Here is a 20,026-nt window from a genome sequence, read left to right as displayed (position 1 = left end):
CGGCAGGAGAGAAGGATGTTACGTTAGTCATAGAAGTTAGCAGAGGATAACAGGATGCAGATTATCCTCTTTGCTGGAGTTAAGCTAGAGGCAAGTAAGCGCCCTGCCGGAAGTCTGTGGGGAGAGATGACGAAAGGTGTGAAGAATATTTATGTGGTTTCAGAAAAGAGAAGACACAAGAATCTGGAGAATGAGATGCTGTTACTACGAAAGGCAGAGTAGATGGAAAAGAGGAGGGGAGTGTTGATGGGGCCATAGAGGTGCTCATCAGTAGGTGAATCAGAAACTAATGCAAGGAGCATCAAGACACTGAGAGAACATGGCCTAAGAGGTACAAACACTACCAGTCAGTAAGCAGTAGAGGGACACTGTGATATCTATGCTTTGAAGGCAGCAGCCTTTTATAGGCATGACACGATTTTATTTTAGAGTACTATGTGAGTCAACATAATTTCACCTCGAGATATCTAGCCCTGTGTCTTCCAATATTACAATTGGAATGCTAGCTCCTCATGATTTAAGAGAATCTCTACTTTTTATCAGTATCTTTAGCTTCTTTAAATACATAAAATGTGAACAAGTGATGCACCACACAGTAAGCATGCATGTATGTCCACAGAATTTGACTGGATTTTTTTGTTTAATTTCCAGAAAATAACATATATGAAATGTATGTTGGTTTTTTAGGTACAACAGGACTGTATCAAGGATCCAACGGTCTAACCAGTTCGCCTGGATTTAGCACTGTGCATCAGGTAAGCGCTGTCAAATTGTTCTCCTAAACACTGTTGCCAATTACAGTTCTTTAAAGGTAAATTAGTATATTGTGAGTGAGCGAGTTAATGAGTGAGGAAGTGACAGGATTCATTTGTTTAGTGCGCTACACTTTTATAAACACCCCTAGGCACACATATTTTATACACATCAGGTGTATATGTGGTGTTAGAATATTACATTTCATTCTTTGCATTCATACTTTAAGGTTTAATAAATTTCTGTGGCGCCACCTTCCTTAGGCTCCTGAATCTCCTAATGTTTCAGTTCAGTCTGAAACAAACTTATGAAGGGATCATCATCAAGCATGTGTTAGTTCCTCTGGAATATTAGTGTCCACTGGATTTGGTAAATATTGTCTTGCAGTTAAGACACTTGTACGGCTGCCACTGTTTAGCTGGCCTCATTCCATTGATGGAACACATTATTTTCATATTTTCAGAAAGATACATTTAGAAAAGAGGAGTTTTTTCCTGAGATTGTGGTTATAGAACTTGTAATATTGAAATCCCTGCCCACAGTTGATATTCAATTTTAAAGTATTCAATTTCCTCCCAGTTGATGATTGTAAGTGTAGCTCTGCCAAAGGATTGCATGATATTAAGGCTTTAGAACTACTTAACCACAGGAGAGATTTAAATGAGAAATGTGATTAGTCCACCGGACTTACTAACTAGTGGATATTAGAGGAACTCTGTGGTGTCTCCCACCCTCTGATTCCTGGATTCTTCCCTCATCATGTATATTAAAGGAATTTCATGAGTAATGAAACACATGCTCAATTTAGAAGTATATCGGTTATCTACAGTTTCATGAAATATTTCACAGGTCATACCAAAATCATTTAGTTTTCACATTTAGGGATTTCCAGTGTTGATATGAGAATGTTTTGTCTTTTCTCTTTATCCAGGAATACCCATCCTATGCAGGATTCACTCAAAGTCAGTACTCCCAGTTTTACAACCCTTCTTACAACTCTCCGTATATATCGAACAATAGCATCAGTCCATCAGCGATCTCAACAGCTTCCTACTCAGTCCAAGAGCTGTCGCACAACATCACTAATCAGAGCCCTGAGTCAGTCCCTGGTAAGTTGACTTTTTAACAATCATAGAGGTAGCCTTCTAAAAAAATCAGGAAAGTAAGTTCTTCGACTCTCAGTGTTTTCGCAATAATTTTTTATAGTTTTGGTCAGGGTGGGCAGCTCATTCGTGGATGGATGATATAAACTCAAGCTATTTTAAGCTGATAAGATAGCAATTTCAGCCAATCAGCGAAGAGCTCAGTAGCTTTGCAGGGAGTATGTATGTCATACAATGACACTCCTTTTTGAAAGCATGAGCCAGAATGAATTAATATCAGAACCCTACTAGGTGATAAGTACACTCCCTGAGAAAGTATGATTTTGAAAAAAAATAAGATTTTATTGCTTATGATTGTAGACGTGAGTTAGTTTGGAGGAATCAGACGTAATTCTAATGTACGATTATGAATTCAAATTAAGAACTGCTGTAAGAGGGGGACAGCAGGCAACTAAACATGCTTTTCTTTTCTGCTGATGTTCGCCCCTCAAGCACTCGCAATATTTTCTAAAGTTGTAATTGGCACCATAGATGAGACATAAATAACGAGTAACAGGGTAGTGTAGGGATGAATAGCTCAAGAACACCACTAATAAATGAAGTTGTCAGAAAATGTGACTTTTTATTTAATACTACTCTTTCTGTTTCTCAGAGTAGGATAAAATGTTAATGGCAAACCAGCAAATCTATCAGTATAAGTTAGGCTAACTTGGGTTTCAATTACTGATTCTTATTGTTTGAAGCGGCCAGTTAGGCAGTTTGCATGTCACTTGTTTAACCACAAATAGTTCAATAGACAAAACAAGATGCCATCTTCTAAAGCTTGAGAAAAAGAGATTTAATGCTAATAATAGAGAGTCATCTCATGCATTGTAAAAAGATCCATTAGGAAACAGGCTTCACAGGTGCCATTTGCAGACTCCATCGATGTTTTTAAGTTCAGATTGGAATGATCTTAACACTTAATGACACCGGTAGTACTCCACTTTGCAAGATATTTTAGGAAGGGTTGATAATATGATATTTGAGAACAGAATAGCATGCTGTTTTTTTCAGAAGGAGAATGCAAAGGAGAAGCGAGGATTTTTATCTTCTAATCGACCATGTTTTATTTATTGTAAAGTGCACTGTTGCTGGGAATACAATTATTCCTTCAACAGGGTCACTGTTATGTGGCAATGGAGGAACAAATTATGTAGCAGGTTTACTAACTTAGGCCCCAAGAAAATGTAAATGACATGGCGTAATGTAGCACCTTCTGTTGCAGTAACACTTCACTAATCTGGCATTTTAACATACATTAAAACTGTTTGGGCAAAGGTTACACTTCAGTAGTACGAAGCTGACACTTTTGCAACAGCAGCCAGCATGTGAACGGTAGACACTTAAACTTTGCAAAGTCTTTGCAGCTGCGACGAACCATGGATGGAATCTTTTTTTCCACTTATGATCCACTAGAGACATTTGTTTGTTGAAAAGTGCAGATTATTCCCCAGATAATGGGTTATGTGACAACTGCTGTTAATCCATTACTATGTGGAACCATCTAGGGCAATGCATTCCTATAATTCCACTAGCCCTGACCATAAACAATTCACAGAATGCCCATAGCGAAAGTCATACATTCAGATTTTTCTTCAAGTTCTGCCATCTGGAGGATTATTGAATTCAGTGCAATTCTGCTATGATTTTCTAAGTAATTCACGTTGCGTCTTGTGATATATTTCTGATTTAGTGATGGTCGCCCATCTTAGCTAGATTATACTGACAGCTGGTCCAGGATTACCACCATTTGAGCCAGTTGAGCCCAGCTGATGCAATAACCGTGGTTCCCCCACGTCTACATGGGTCAGTGGGACCATGATCTTTGCAAGGGAGGAACAGTGCCACTGGTTATTCACCTAATTCCCCAGTGGCTAAATGACCACCTTCCTTTAGTGTTGGATTCAGTTGAAGACCTTGGTTGCTTAGTGCAGAGCCGAGCGCCTGTTTTTTGTGCCTGCAGTGTGAAAAGTTGATTAATTTAACCCAACATTTCCCCGAGGTAGAGCTATATTTTCAGGTAGTGCAGCTCGAAAATAGTGAGCATGGTTTACCTCTTTCTGTTTCTGAGCTGTACTGTTTAGAATAATGTATAAAGTTGAAGAAATATTGACTTAAATACATTGAATTTACACACTTCAAGCCGCCCATAAAAAGAGACCCTTAGCTCTGTGCTGAGCCATAGCTACCCTTTCTGATACAGATCCAGGAAGCCAACCTAGCTATTGTAGACCTAGAGACAAAGGCCCAGATTTAAGAGGGCCTGGCGGCATCTAACGACCCATTAGCTTAATTTTTATATGCTATTTTGGCGTTAGGTGGCCAAAATGCCATACCAGATTTACAAAGTGGCGGCATAATGTATGCAAGGGGGTCGTTCCCCCTTTAGGGGGGCCACAAAAAGGTACAAAGAAATCTAAGAGATTTCTTTGCATTCTTTTTTCCAGCATTTTTTACACCTGCTCAGAGCAGGTATTAAAAGGGGAAACATCATTGGTTACAATGGGCCCCTATGTACTGTTCAGGGTTAGCGTCAACATTTTTGCGCTAACCCTAAACACTACATCAATAGCATCAAAAATGCTGACGTTATTGCCCCTAACCTGCACCATGATCGGCCATATTTTAAATACAGCGCTCACATGATGGCGGTAGAGGGGTGCTAAAGGGGGCACGGGAAGTCCCACTGCACTGGGTGCAGCGCCACTTTTCTTAAATATGCCCCAAGTTGTCTACGCTTGTCCACCACCATCTTATTCATATATCACTAGTGCAGTAGGGCTTAAAACTAAGCATATATTCAATTGTAGACAACATCCTTATGTATACAAAGGCATACATGTAATATTTTTGTTATAGGTGAATGCAATACCCACATTGGTCCATCAACACCAGTCAAAGAGGGGGAAAATGATCGACATCATCGTGGATCTGATGGAAAATTACGTGGAAGATCAAAAAGAAGCAACGATCCCTCCCCTTCTGTAGATAATGAGATTGAGGTAAGTATAGGTCTGCTACGGATTAAGCTAGCAGCTAAAGAGAGTCTGCTGGTCACCTAGGGCCAGATGTAGGAAAAAAGCAATTTGCGACTTGCAAATTGCGAGTCCCTGCGACTCGCAATTTGCAAGTCGCAAATTGCTATGCAGTACGGTGTCTCAGACACCGACTGCAACTCGCAATGGGGTCCCAATGACCCACCTCATGAATATTCATGAGGTGGGTCGCAAATTGCGGCCCCATTGCGAGTATAGGCACTCGCTAACATGGAGGCCTGCTGACGTCAGCAGACCTCCATGTTAGCGACCTGCTTTTAAATAAAGCAGTTTGTTTTTTTTGAAGTGTAGCCCGTTTTCCCTAAGGGAAAACGAGCTGCACTTCAAAAAAAACCGAAACCTTTAGTTTCGGTTTTTTTTCAGGGCAGGGAGTGGTCCCTTGGACAACTCCCTGCCCTGAAAAAATATTTTGGGCTCCAGTCACAAACTGGAAGGGGTCCCATGGGGACCCCTTCCAATTTGCGATTGGGTTACCATCCACTTGAAGTGGATGGTAACTGCGATGCCATTTGCGACCGCATATGCGGTCGCAAATGGTATTGCATCCCAATGCGACTCGCAAATAGGAAGGGAACACCCCTTCCTATTTGCGAGTCTGAAATGCATTTTGCGAGTCGGTAACGACTCGCAAAATGCATTTCTGCATTGGGATACGCGTTTTGCGACTCGCAAACAGCAAATTTTGCCGTTTGCGAGTCGCAAAACGTTTGCTACATCTGGCCCCTAGTTTCTTATTCAAAGTTATGACTAAATCAGAGGCTGTATTATAAAGATTGAACAAATGCATGTTTTGATGCACATTTCTTAATGTTGTCAGACACAGCTGTATCAAGTACACTTTATAATGGATAGGAAGTACATGGCCGTTGTTCACAGGACGCTGTCAGATGTAACAATCAGTCAACCTCATAAATAAAAATGTTAGTTTGCAACTTTGACTTTTGATTTCTTTTCAATCATGCCCAGCCCATGAGCATGACAAGTCGGTGCATCAGACAACCTATCTATAAAAGTCACAGACTAGATCCAGGCTTTATAAGTTGCACTTTTTCATAAGTATTGAATATAATGATTCCTACTTCAGCTTAAAGCACAAGAGCTGCCAGAGGACGAGAACACACATAATTATTCTCAACGTCAAAGAAAAGTTCAGTTTCATTTAAATATAGAGCTATGTTCCTCTAGAATGCTTGTATTCAAAAAAAGACTTTTCACATAATCGCACCGGTTTAGGAGTCATGTTTTGAAGAAAAATCAATGTAATTCTTCAGACATCTTATGTGTGTGGTGTGTGTTGTGTGTGTCCATGCATGCATACTGATGTGAGAGTTGTGTGTGCGCGTATGCATGTGTGTGTGCAAGGCAACCCACCACCCATGCAGAATTCAGTGGGAAGCCCATAAACCTATATCACCGTCGGTTCCCAGGCAATTTTTATTTTGAGGGGATCGCTGGGTAGCTTGATGCCACATTGACATCATGTAGATAGTCCTATCCTCGTACAGTTGCTTTATTCAGTTGTTTCAACCTGTTTTACTGATGATTTTGCAGTCTGTCTGTGTTTTCAAGATCATAAAATGTATACAGAGATCGTCAAAGATTTCTGAGTAATGCAGTGGTAGCTGTGGGTTCTACAACACCACATGCTAACGCCTGGCAGCCCTGGAGCACTTAGTGAAAGAGGCAAAGGTTAAGGCTTGAGTGAGCCAACAGATGTAATGATGGTGGGGAGCGAGGGAGGGGGGCTGTGTAGGTCTGATGGGGTCAGTAGAAAAGGGTTTATGGCCTAGAGTAGCTCAGAGCCCCCTCATCCCCCCACCCCAGGACACACTCGTGTTGTACACATGTTAATTTGCTCAAGCCAGGCCATTGTTCTGAAGGCAAAGAAAGTCTGAGAGGAAGGCATTCTTGAAACATTCATTCTCAACAGTACTACTGAAGGTGTAGGGGTTAAGAACAAAGACGATACATTCCACAAAACTGTCATTTGATGACCACAGATGTCTCTCGTGGAGAAGTTTCTTTAAATGGAAAGAGAAGAATGTAATTTGCATATTGAGGGCCAGTGTTAGAGAGGAAATATATTTAAAACTGAAAAATGTAGGCCTATACTTTTTTCAAAATGTCCAGGGCAGTGCTCCAGCACAAAAAGGACTTAGTCCCATGTTTTTGTACTGTGTTTTTCTTACCTGCGGTGTTTCAGAACTACCTACGCCCATAGGCTTCTTAGCGCTCTGTATAAGAGCAGAGGCTCAACAGAAGAGTAGTGAAGATAAAGCTCTGGTTTTATACGTCTCCAGGACAAGAGATGGCCAGATTGTCCACATATTCGCTCTTGTAAAGAATTATTGTGGTAGCCAGGTTTGAGCGCCTCCTCGTTGGGCGTTGTTATTTTTAGGAAAAAAACAAAGCATTGGTCTTGACAAGCAAAGTCTTTGACCAGGTTGATACCAGCTTAATTTTGCAGTCAGTCAGACAGTGCCTTTTTTACATTTGTAAAGGCCAGCATTACAATACTCCATACTTTAGTGACATATCTCGCTCTCTGAATTCCTTTTTCAAATGGACCAATATTTGGGTGGCAATCAAAAATCCTACAAGTTCTAGCAATGGTAAACAGTCCAGAGGAGAATACCCCAGTGGAATTTCCCCAATTTACTCCCTCAATGGTACAGGAAATCACACTGGAGGAGTCTCCTTCAGAAATCGCTTGATTTTATTTATCAGACCTTTGACATAGCATTTTCGTCTGCTCTGAGGCCTATTTAAACTATTAAAGACCTCTACCTAGGCCTGTAAAGAACTAAAGTGTCTTAAAAAGGGCCCAAAACAAATATATTTCCTTCTTTGTTCTGCATCACTAACAATATAATCTACAACAATACACATTCTGAAATGTTCCTTTTTTAGTAATGTCTGTTTTGGTTTTGAGCCCATTTAACAACTGGTACAGCCCAAGGCAGAACGTCTATAATGCTACTGGAACATGTAGCCTACTAAGGGTATATGTTTTGGAAATGAAACAGAGTGGGAGCTCAATTAGAAAAGGCACAGGGATCAATGGAGTGGAATGGGTGGAGTGGTTTCTATCACTCAAGTGTTCAGGTGTTAGGCTGCTCATACTCCCTCACAGCGCTCCACATTTCCCCCCGTTGCAGATGTTGGGCGCTGACTATCCTCGGAATGTTAACATTTGGGGCCTTTGAGCATTCTGATTGGCTGGCCGGCTCCCAACGTTCCCAATGCGCTAACCTTTTTCCTCCTGCATCTATTCTTTAGCTATCATTCACATCCCATGTGTAGTAGCTACACACACCCCTAATGAAATGTTTGACCCAGCAGTGAGTATTGCAGTATCCACATATCAGCACGTGGGTTGGAAGAGTGAGGCGAAAGCTCTAATTTCATGGTATCCCCAGTGATCCAAGGCTTCAATGTCTTGAAAAAGGTTGATAAATGGGCGCCTGAAGTGGCTACACAGCCTTAAATAAACATAGGAGGAAAGAAATATACACTAAGCTTGAGCTGAACTGTTGGCTGCAGACTTCTTGCTCATGAATACATTTGTCTCCCTTGTTTCCTCTTTCATCGCAGAGGGTGTTTGTGTGGGATTTGGATGAAACCATCATTATTTTTCACTCCTTACTCACGGGAACCTTCGCGACCAGATATGGAAAGGTAAATTCGCTCAATCTTTATTTTTCTATAAGGCATGAATGTTTCTGCAACAGTTTTGTGTTGGGAATTGCGGGGGTAGTCCCAAGAGCGGATGTTCAAACAGACGCAGGCTGCTTACTTCATATACACTGTGTCTAGGTTAGTCAAATGGTATGTCTGCAAGAAAAATGAACATTTAATTAGCTCCTCTTCCCGCAGTGCAGTGTGGGCTGCCTGCAAGAGACTTCAGGAACATTTCCAATGAATGTGATTTTATTATAATGATGTAAAATTACTTTTAGAACTTTTTTAAAGTTCTGTTACTTTTCTTATTGCTCATGCCCATCTCCCTCGAGTTCTGCTTCCTCCCTGGACCCGCCCATTCCCCTTTGCTGTTCCTTCCCCACCTCCCGCACCCTGTTGCATCGTCTCCCATTTCCTCCTCCTGCCCACTCCCTCAACCGCAGTCTTTTTTTTTAAATGTCATTTATTTATGGGTAGAATCTGGCTGCAAATTGATGCTAGGTGCTCCACCTAAAAATCTCGTTAGTGCTACTATTTTTTAAAATTTTACTATCCATTTCGGATCAGTATTTTTTTTTTTTTTTTAAAGTGGCATTCATGTCTTTTTGGAGGCATGCTTGCTTAAAAGAGCATGCTTATGCCTAAAAAATGACACCGCCGTACCCGCAGCTCTATCATGCTTTTTGTTTCGCTTTTCATCATTCTGCACAGCATCTTACTAATGCTGTACAGCCTGGCTAAAAGATATTGGCAACGCTGTTGGCTTTAATAATGCTTGGTTCTATTGTATTTATACTGTATAGTAGTTTATTGCAGGTTTTGAACCTGAGTGCAAAACACCCCATCACAAATAATTTTGTGATGCATATTGGTGTATTTTCGCTCTCTATTTACCCTTGAGCTTCAAAAATGCAAACTAACCCTCACAGATGTTTTTCGTTGTTGCTGCCTATTTGTTTGTAGTTTGCCAAGGGTTTTTAGCCATGCTGTACAGTATCCCCAAATCTGTATGGCACAGCTAAAAATAAATAAAGCCAATAGGTTACAAAGGCGAGGCCTATTGGCTTTCCCCATGCTTGCTGGACATTCTGCTACAACAACCTAAAAAAACATTGATTCAACTGTAGTCTGTGAGTAAAGTTCTCATAGTTTTTTTTTCTGCTGGGCCCTAATGCCCAAGCCCGTATACATTGCAGTAATCTATTTTTTGGCACAGGTGAGTGGGCACAAAGGCCAACTAGAACATTTTCTTACCCACCTGGGCAATTCTGCTTGGAAGACTGTTGACTTGCTGAGTTGAAATATCCTGGCTGGACAGAGTATGTCCATGTGGTGTCACCCCCTATGCCGGTGGTTATCAGTGATCTCACTCAGTGCCTGTTACATACACGTCCTAAGATAATACTAGCTCATGTCTCGCTTCACTTTGAGCCATGTACACTCCGCTACAGCAGTAATTGGCATATAAAGTTGCAAGCATAAAACCCTGTGTAAATTATGACTTATACAGTCACATGCAGGCTGATGATGATAAATAGGGGGGTCCAACCAGTGGGGTAGTTCCAACAGCAGAGTTCCCATCCATTGCCACGTTCCATTCTCCAGTGGGTTGTAGATTGTGTGCAGTGCTGGCTCTCATCAGGGAGCAGAAGGTGCCATTCATTACTGTAAGAGACATATAGAATTGGTGAAATGGCCTGCAAAAGTTACCTCCTGCATACTCAGAGTATTAGCACTGCGACTCTTGATTATCATGAGTTTTGATTGTAATTTTGTGATATTCATAAAACAAAGGAATTGTAAATCAGGCGACACTCCATTAAGTACTATATGGCTAACACAACCGGAAATCTCTCTCTAAGAACGTGGATAATTTTCTGAACGCATGCTTGTCTTACAAGTGTCTGATTCCCATTATAAGGGCCTTGTGTGATGTGCAAGAAGCACTCATTGGTAGTACCGATTTAGTATGCCTTTTGTAATATCAAATGTGTCAGTGAGACTCATGCAATGGTTCATTCACTGGAGGATTTAACTTTTCGGTCATGAAATGGGTTCATTATGGACCATGCACTAGGACAACAAACCACCATAAATGAGTACAGAAATTTGCCTCTAAGGCGGCTTTAATTTGTGACTTCCTTCCTCCCTCCACACGATCCCTCCTGAACAGAAAGAATATTATGACCCTTTCAGCCCTATCCTTCCTTTCGGGAGAAAGTCTGCACCCTTTCCATCCTTTCCACCTGAGCTGACCTGAGCCGGACTGGAAATCAACATGAGCCTAGTCAAAAATGTTCAAATGAGCCTCACATTGCAGGAGACCACAGTCACAGAAGATCCATGGGTGCATGGTTGGATCATGGTAGCCCATCCAGCTCTGAATATGTCCCCAGGTCTCCAACTCACAGTGAATGCCAGAGTGACAGAATTACCAGACCGGCCATGGGGGTGACACTGCTGTAGTTGGGCTGCCTAGCACTTTGCCAGGAGTCTGATTGGAGTCTACTTCTAAATGAAGGCATCAAAACAGGGAGAAAGCGGTAATATCCAAAGGCTATGCTATCCTGAAGTGGCTACTGTTTTAGTTGGACTAAGTCATAACCAAGAGGGGGCCAGTACCCCTATGGCCCACAAATACAATTCTACAAATGTGGGTTAGACAGTTGGAGAGAATGGTGGTCAGTCTCTTGTCAGTGACATAGTTATAGTGTGAAAGGTTGAAATATAATAAGCATGCCAACACGTTTTGCCCCTATGTGGCTCATTGGCATGGGGCTTTTTCAAGGCGAATGCATAATACAGTTTAGGCAACTTTCATCAACTTTCAATTCACATGATTAATGTCAGGTAAACAGTCCAACCGAGATCCTTTATGACATGCAGGCATATGTTGAGTAATGGCCATCTCGCTAAGAGAAGCTGTGAATTAGTTCTCTGTGATCCGAAATTGGAAGAGAACTTGCTGTTGCGGCAGAATAAGGGCTCCGACGTCAGGAGCATGTAAGGGAACTTTTCCGCACAAAAGGGCATGCACTATTCTAGTGGGACTGTGCAGCTTCAGAGTCAGAAAGGACTTCAGACACACCACAAGAGAATTTCTGGGAGAGATCACTGCTTTCCCATGAATGGGTCATCATGACCTCTGAGAAGTATTAGAAGAAACCACAGTGCTCAGAACTGGGACTAAAACTCTTGTAGGTGGGTAACTGAAGTTAAGTTTGTCTATGAAAGAACCTTAAACTTCGTTAAAACAGTTTTTTTTAAGCTGGCTTTTCCATCCTAGGACTTTCAGTTTCTGTGGTGTTGCAGTTTTTATTTGCATGGTTTTTCCCTGTCCATTTTATCTTTTTTCTCATTCTTAGTCAGCATATGACTATGACTAGCATATGACAGAATAAACTTAGAGAATTTGTAATGATGGGAAGAAATGTGCCGCTTCTCAAGCTCACATAATAAGTTTTTTAAACTCCGCAAAGTTTTGAAGTATACAAAAGAAAGCCAATTTAGAGGCCCTTCTTGGTAGTGGCAAATAACTCCTGAGGTATCTCAGGATTGTGAGAGGTAGTGGTTGAACTGCCACTGCTCTCTGTTGTGCATCCTTTTGCTCCACTGTCAAAGTTCTTCTCTCTGAATGGTAGGGCTCCTGGTGGCAGAAGGTCACTGATTTACCACTGTCAAGCAGTACTTGTGCGTACCACCTACTACTGAGGACTTGTGCGTCTTTCATTAGTGTTGGGCGAATTTCCATTAATCAGAGCTAATGTTGCCCACGCAGTTTGCCGCTATATCCTCCAGGATCATCCAAATGGTCCCCTATACCCTGATGTCATACCATTCATGGGCAGGATATTTGTCTATAAGAAATAGTGACCTGTGGTGACTGGGGCAGACAAAACTCTGGCTCAGGAAGTCAGACGAATTCGGGATACTTCTACAGGTGTTCATCCAAATGGTTTCCGTAGCTGGATGTCACCCCATTTATAAGCACGATATCTGCCAGTAGGAAATGGGAACTTGTGGTGGGTGGAGCAGCCTCCACTTTGGCTCAGGCAGTCAAAAGAACTCGGGATTCTTCGTCCTTTGTGATTTTCCCTGAGGATGTTTCACCCGTCCCTAATTAATAGTGCTTTTGAGGATAATAGCAACTGAAACAACATATATGGGATAAAGTGTGCATCGCATAGATAGGTCCTGGGAGGTACATTCCGATTTTTTGAAAGTTTTGTAAATGTTACATCAAGAACGCAATACTCACTTTCCTAAAAATTACAAGTAATTTCCAATACTATACCGGTGGGTATTTCAGTAGAAACGTCCTAAAAATTCATAGCTTGAATTATTGCTGCAGAAATTCACATGGAAAGAAATTGTTAGGGGCAGATTTAACTGTTAAATCCTTTTGGGAAATGTCCCCAGTATTCCTGCAGAACTCTGGAAAATGCCACCGTCCTTTCAAACTCCCCCATAAAGAAAAGCCCTTCTTGAGAAATTCCTAAATTAATGGCTGTGACTCTGCACATTGTTGCCATGGAAGATCTTGTTAGTTTCAGGATTTTCAAGTGAGATCTGAAGGTGAGGTTTGAGTGGCACCGCTGTCAATCTATATTTCTTGCATGGCACATGCCATAAGTTTGCCCTCATGCTCTATCATTTATGCCTCACTTGCCTATCATTAGGTCATCCTGCCTCTTCACTTTGCTGCATAGGCTGCTTCTCTCATAAACCAACAAACTGCGAAGTTTTATTCTGCCATCTTTTGTGTTAAGCAGCAACCAATTGCTGCCCAACGTCAATACATATTAAACTAACACTGTGGATTCACACTTCATGCAACGGCTGCATCTGCCATTTAAGGCTTTACGAACAGAAAATACATTTAACCCACTTGTAAGATTCTGAAGTGACAGCGTAGCTGAGATGTTCACCCAAAAGGTTTCTCCACTTCTGTCATCTTTTATTCCACATAGGGCCACGCGTTCTTCTTTTTTTCTTTTCTTTGAGATGCGGTCCTACCTTGCCTCAATTGTCTGACATCTAAGAGCCTGCCAGCCGTTTGACAAACACGAGCCAAAGTGCTTAGGGACATCTGTTTATTTTATTTCTCTAACGAGAAAACCTTCCAGATTCTTCATGGCTCAGCTGTGTTTATTTACATTGTGTTAGTCATGCGCGCTGTGCACCTTGGGACATTAAAGGCCCGCCGAGGCCTGTTGAGAGGCCTACTCGAAGTTACCCCTGACTGGAAATCAGAAGAAGCCCTTCCGAAGGGAAACAGGACCCCTGCAACTCGAGAAAATAGATTTTCAAAATAAATACAGCTTAATTCACTCAGTTGATCGCGGATTAAACCAAGATGAATGTAATTTGTGGCAGCTTTGCCAATAAAATTGTAGTCGACTTGGACAGGGGTCACAAAAACATGCATTCAGGTCACTATTTACCAAAATGTCGCCTGGGCGCCTGCACCATGCAACATAATGCAAAGCGCGACGACAATCTTCTAACCACTTGAAACTGCGCTGGCCTGCAGAGCTGTAGTAAACACGGACCTTAGTGTTACTTTGCAGGTTACAGTGTTTACTCAGTTGCAGAGCAGATCAAAACGGTGCGTGAAGCAGAAACACACGGGGTACTTTGCAATGCACCACAAATGTGGCGCCTTTTTACTAACCATATAGAGGGACACAAGTGCAGAATGAAGTTGCATTGTGCCACCTAGGCTCCAGTGTATGTGGTAACAGCCCCGTCCCATGGACCTGGGCAGTGGGGCAGGCGGTACCTCGTCCGAATGTATGCTCATGAGATTGTACAAGGTGTGGTTGTCTCTGCAGCACTGGATACACCCTATTGCAAAGGTGAGTATGGCTGACATCCGATTAATTAGGATTCAATTGCTATCAGCACAAATCTGTACAGTGGTGAAATGGTGTTGGGGGGCCTGGTTGCAGGGTCGGACCAGCCTTTTGACCAGGAAGGCTGGGTCCAGTAGGCTGGTCTGATAGGTAACTATGTGGACCGATTTTTTAGCTGTTTGTGGGCCTGTTTTATTGTCTGCTGGGCCGGTTTTTCCTGTTGATTTTTTTTTATTAAAAAAACATTGCCAGCCGCAAGCTTATATCCATATAGTCTTCCATGCCTTGCAAAAAACGTATATGGCTTGTCTTTACCAGTTCAAAATGTATCCAGTTTGTGAACATGGGCCACTTTTGTGCCCCATTCCGACCCTGTATAGTGGAGTTAAGCCGTTGTTATGGAATTTTCAAATAATTAATTGTGAATTTGATATCTTCCATGATTCACATGTTGGACATGCACCATTCTAATGAAAAAAAATGTTTCAATAATAAAATTAAAAAAAATGCATGAGATAGAAGGTGAAAACAATTAAATACACTGAAAACTGGAATGGACGCTACCCCTGTTTGATTCACTTCCAATTGTTTAGTTGCTAGTTTTCTGGGTGCACTAGAATCAGCTCCTGTGACAGGTCTCTACTGTCTTTGCTCCTAAAATTCTATCCTGAAGAGTTAGATCTGCTGATCCAACCAAGGTCTGCGACAGAGCATTGGATTCCTACTGGCATTGTAGCTGATGTACATATAGATTATGCATCCATCCAGTGTAAGCGTAATTTGGGACCTGGCTGTATGAAGGTGCAACTGTAAAAACATTTTGTAAACTGCAGTTTATTCCATGGTGCCAACTTTGTTATGGGTGTGGGCAAATACCACCTGACAGGAGACATATTAAAACCACATTGACTGTGAAGTGCCTCATGGTGGTATATGCTTCCGCTGATTGTAGTAAAGCTCCAGCATTCCCTTAGGAATGACAGAGGAAGAACCCATGTGAATAGAGATTGGTCAAATGGTAGTATACGCTCTAGGGGTTCGGCAAAGAAGAGACAGCCAGGCAACTTAAGTGAATGGGTATTATGCCACCAGTCATACTACATCCTCTGTGGTATGTGCGCAGATGTGAAGTTCAACTAGTCGTGACTGGCGACTTGAAAAAGTGGCAGGGCGGGGGGGGGGGAATAAAACAAAAATAAACAATTAAAAAAAAAAAAAACTTACCTGAACGTCGCTCTTCATCATTTATTATCCTTTTATTTTTAAAAGTTTGCAGCTGCTGCTGTTGCTGGTGGGGCGACGCTCCTTCGCCCAAGCAGAGGAGCCACCCCTGAGTTCAACCAATATGAACGGGATTATGCCACAAACAATATCATTTTCTCTGTGGGTTGGCCCAGGGATGGGGGGGGAGGCACAGTGGGAATGGGCATTGCAAGTTCAGACACAGCATATGCCCCTACATTGATCCTGGAAAGGCCCAGGAAGAACCTCTTTATATGCTCTGGTGTGTTTCCACGGGCTGTTGCCAGTGCCATACAGGTTACCCTTCATTCCATTTGTATAGTTCACTCCAAGCCCAGGTATTCAGACATTGAAAGAAAAAGAGTTAGAGCAATATCATGTAAAACTGCGGAGCAAGCACTCACAAAACAGCCTGCACATCACCTCTGCACGTGATGCCTGTTCGCAAACACGAGTACCAGATAAAAATACTCTGGCACAACTTAGGCTGACCTTGGCAGGCGGTAAGCGTTTTCCAAAGAACTGACATCACCACCTTTCTTGCTCACATGTTGTTCATGGAATCGGACGTCTTTGGTTTGAAGCCTTCCAAGAAATGCTGATAAGGGCGAAGTTCAGATCCCAGCTATATTATAATTATAGTCCGATTCTCTCAGCTTTCCAAGCCTTCACAATGCGCGCCTGACGTGCTGGCAGGCCCCGGCCATTTTGTTGAAGTACCTTTCAATTAAACCTGCCTGGCCCTCGCAGATTAATGCAGGTGATTTAAAGCCCCTGAGAAATCGCAAACTAAATTGCCCATTTGACAGAGCTCAGAGCTCCTTTGTCCTATAAGTGAAGGGGTGGATGTGAAAGCGTCCACCAGAGCCTCTCGCATGCCTTCCTAATTGAATAATTTCCCTTTGCGCGTAAACACCATGTTGGTAAAGACCGGTCGCTCCGCGCTTTTCGCTGCAGTCATTTGGGGAACAATAGGCCGACTGGTGACGAACGGGCGGTGCTTTTGGTTCCCAGGACGCCGTCTCTGCCCGGTCACACGTTGCACATTTGTGACAGGAGATACATATTTTGGACTGGTAAAGACTGACACGCCAAATGTTCCACTGCCTCAGGCGCTTCCTGTTCACCGGGTGAACTCCTCTCTAATTGTAATGTAAACTCGAGTAGCTTCAAGGAGTTTCGTGGAATGTTCTCGACGGGTCAGGGACAGGTAAATGGAAATTATAATACTTTAAAAAAAAAAACACTGTACTTCAGCGCTCTCAATTGGCACCATGTAATGAGGAGGCGTGTCAAAAGTTTTTGCTGGGCCCGGGTCAAGACAGAGAAGCGGGTCCCTCTGAGGATGAGGGTCTATTTTAGAGTTTAATAGACATGTCCTGTAGTTAGAGCACAGGACAGGGCCAGAACCTGGAACCATCTGGAGATATTAGCCATTTTAACTGCATTGTAATGAACAAATAGGGAAGCTTTGATGTAAAATCCCCAACAGGTTTATGGGATCCGTTATGAGCCTTGTGTGAAAACCAGTGCAGTAATACTGTACCTAGAATTATGACTATTGTAAGGTATGCTAATTAGCAGATTCAGTATTGCCGCACAATTGTACCTTTTGGTTATCGGAAGAGGGTGTTACCTCAGAAATCTGCATTTGTGCACCAGTTGCCACACATCTTCTCCAATTCTGAGGACTTTAACCTGGATATATTCCACCTGCTTTTCAATCAAACCCTAAGGTGGGCTTTCCCCACAAAACAATTGTGAGGAGTATCATGAACATCTCCAGGATCCCGTGTATGTGTAACAGTTTCTGAAGCCATACGTTAGTCTGTAATAAGCAACTGTAGATCTGAAAAATTGGATCTTTCTGCTGTGCTGTTAGAACATTGTTCTGGACTGCAGCCATCTTTGAAGCATACATTGCAGGGCACATTAAAAAAGTTATCACTGATGCCCCTCTTCTGTGTCTTAGCTGTACATGAACTTACAGTAAAGTGAACCTCTCCTGAAGGTTTCTGTTGGTATCTGTTGGCATCCTTGTTTCAGTACTGGCAGGTTCACTAAATGTGATAATGCGTCAGAGAAGTGGTTTTTAAAGGTGCTTCAGATAGGTGGAAGACAAGTGTAGCACAAGTAATTCTAGTGCTCTCTGGGCCTCGTGCTGGCCAATTTGAAAGAGGGTTCTCTTGTCCAAACCACAGTGTGAAGCGAAAGGTAATGGCCAGTATGCTGTGACTGCTGGGCGTAAAGGGTAGCCATAAAGCGAGTATGTCCCACGTGGGACTCATTATAGTAATTGCAGGCCGGTCCGACCAAGGAAATATAGCTCATGGTGAGACACCCTATTCGATTGGCTTTGGATTTTGACTGGATGAACTAGCCAACTTCAGTAGCGGCCGGTAATTTTAGGAGGGAGGGGGCGGGCGGGACGCACATACACACTCACACTCATTCATTCAGTCACACTCCAGCGCACATCCATTCACAACACTCATTATCAAACATTCAAACATATACGCATGCACCATTAATTTAAAAACACAAACATACTTACCTTCAGCTCAGCCTCTGAGGTCCCAGGAGGGTTGGGACTGCTGCCTTCCCTCATTGGCTGACCCTTGGTCAGCCAATGAGGGAAGGCAACAGTCCCAACTTCGTCACAGAGTGGGATGCGGTCAGTGAGACTGCTGACCCCACCCCACTCTGTGACAAGGTGTCACTGATTGACTCTCGCCCTGGGCGCTTCAGGGCTTAAACCTGAAGTGCCCAGGTCAGAGTCAATGGGTGATGCTTCCCTTGTCACCGAGGGGGAGGGCCTCGAGGCAACTTTGCTGAGCTGAGGAGGTCATGCCCATAGGAGCTGTGACCTCTTCAGCCCAGCAAAGGTCAGCTCAGGCAGCCAGGAGCCTACACAAATCCCCCATGTCTAGCTCCTGGCTACCTGCTCGGAAAATGAAGAGTGTCTGTCAGGCTGACCTTTGCTCAGCCTAACAGTCACTCTTCATGTGGGGCAAAAGGTGAGGGGGCGTGGCCCCTCAGCCGCAAAGGACGGGCCGCGGCTGTCCAACTTGAAGACCGTCACTGTTGCCTTACTCATGGACCACCAAGGCCTCATTTCCACAAATTCTTTTGTTTTGGAGAATAATTTTCATTCTTTCTTTACAAAAGATAGCAAATGTTCATGAAGGGCTGACCACAGTTTGGACTAGTCTGTTTCTTGTGGCAGGTTTCAGATTGTCTTGCCTTGTCTTTTTGCTATTTATATATTTATTTCAGCAGGATTTACATAGTGTAACATGCTGCCTTGTTGCTTCACATGGTACGCCGATAGACATATTTAATCATATTTGTTATTGTGAATAGAGGCATTATAAAACATGGGTGAAGTGGGCAATTGCCCAGGGCCCCTACTGTCCAAAGACCCATGGGAAAGTAAACTTCCCCTCTTTAACCTCTGTCTATTCTGTTTCTCTATTTAAACTTCTCATGTGCTATGCCTATGTCTACCTCTCTTTTTCTCTAACCTGTGAGGTCTTATGGATTTCTGGGGTCCTGGATAAGGCATATTTCAACTGGTTTTGTGTGACTCTTTTAAAATTGAACTTATAAGTTAGTATTGTTTGGCATCATGTGGCTTGAGGTAGCAGGAATTGGAACAAAACATTCAAAATATGTTCCTTAAGGGACCCCCCCAAAATATGTGTTGCCTCTCTCCTCCAAGTCTTTAAGATGACACTGATTGTGTACGGTTTAAAGTCATGGGTGTTAATTCACCAAAATTCCAGGGAAAACTAGAGTGACTTCATGCACCCTTTGACCACCGCAGACATCAGAGTATTAACCCCTCATCTAACCTTGAGCTCCCTACAATATCCTATTTGTTGCTGAAAATAGTTTAGGGCTTTAAGCTATCTGGTCGCGCAAGACTTATTGTGGACCATACCAAAAACTTACAGTGGGCTTAAACCCTGCCCATTGCTTACCATTGTCTGGCTTTATTGTCACTCTCATTTGCTTGCATCTCATTGGATGGCTTGCCTTGATCTTCTTGTGTTCATCTCTGCCCAGGAGCATAGCCTCTTTACTTGTGTTCTTCCACTGTTCACATTCAGAGAATTATTTTTTCTCATTCAGCACTACATAAGAGTGCATGTGCTTTCTAGGTCTCTCACTTGTGTGCTACTTCCCCACTAAACACCTGTCCCTGCACTCCAAGTGTTTTCTCCCCAACTCTCCCAGTTTGTCTGTAACAGCACAGTGATGGAGATGACCATTTTTTGTGCATTATTCCCCC

General features: G+C 42.7%; 1 protein-coding gene across 4 annotated transcripts in view; it reads left to right on the top strand.

The window, feature by feature from the left end:
- Positions 1–20,026, top strand: part of EYA2 (EYA transcriptional coactivator and phosphatase 2) — a 270,278-nt gene that overhangs the window by 187,980 nt on the left and 62,272 nt on the right. For all 4 annotated transcript variants that reach the window (XM_069243467.1, XM_069243465.1, XM_069243468.1 and 1 more), the window contains exons 6-9: positions 688–755; positions 1,685–1,862; positions 4,758–4,900; positions 8,549–8,632. In XM_069243467.1, coding sequence (XP_069099568.1) covers positions 688–755; positions 1,685–1,862; positions 4,758–4,900; positions 8,549–8,632 — 473 coding nt within the window. The remainder of the gene's footprint in view (positions 1–687; positions 756–1,684; positions 1,863–4,757; positions 4,901–8,548; positions 8,633–20,026) is intronic.

This window comes from Pleurodeles waltl, chromosome 7, assembly GCF_031143425.1.
Source record: "Pleurodeles waltl isolate 20211129_DDA chromosome 7, aPleWal1.hap1.20221129, whole genome shotgun sequence".
Lineage (NCBI taxonomy): Eukaryota > Metazoa > Chordata > Amphibia > Caudata > Salamandridae > Pleurodeles > Pleurodeles waltl.
This window is presented reverse-complemented; position numbering and strand designations above follow the sequence as displayed.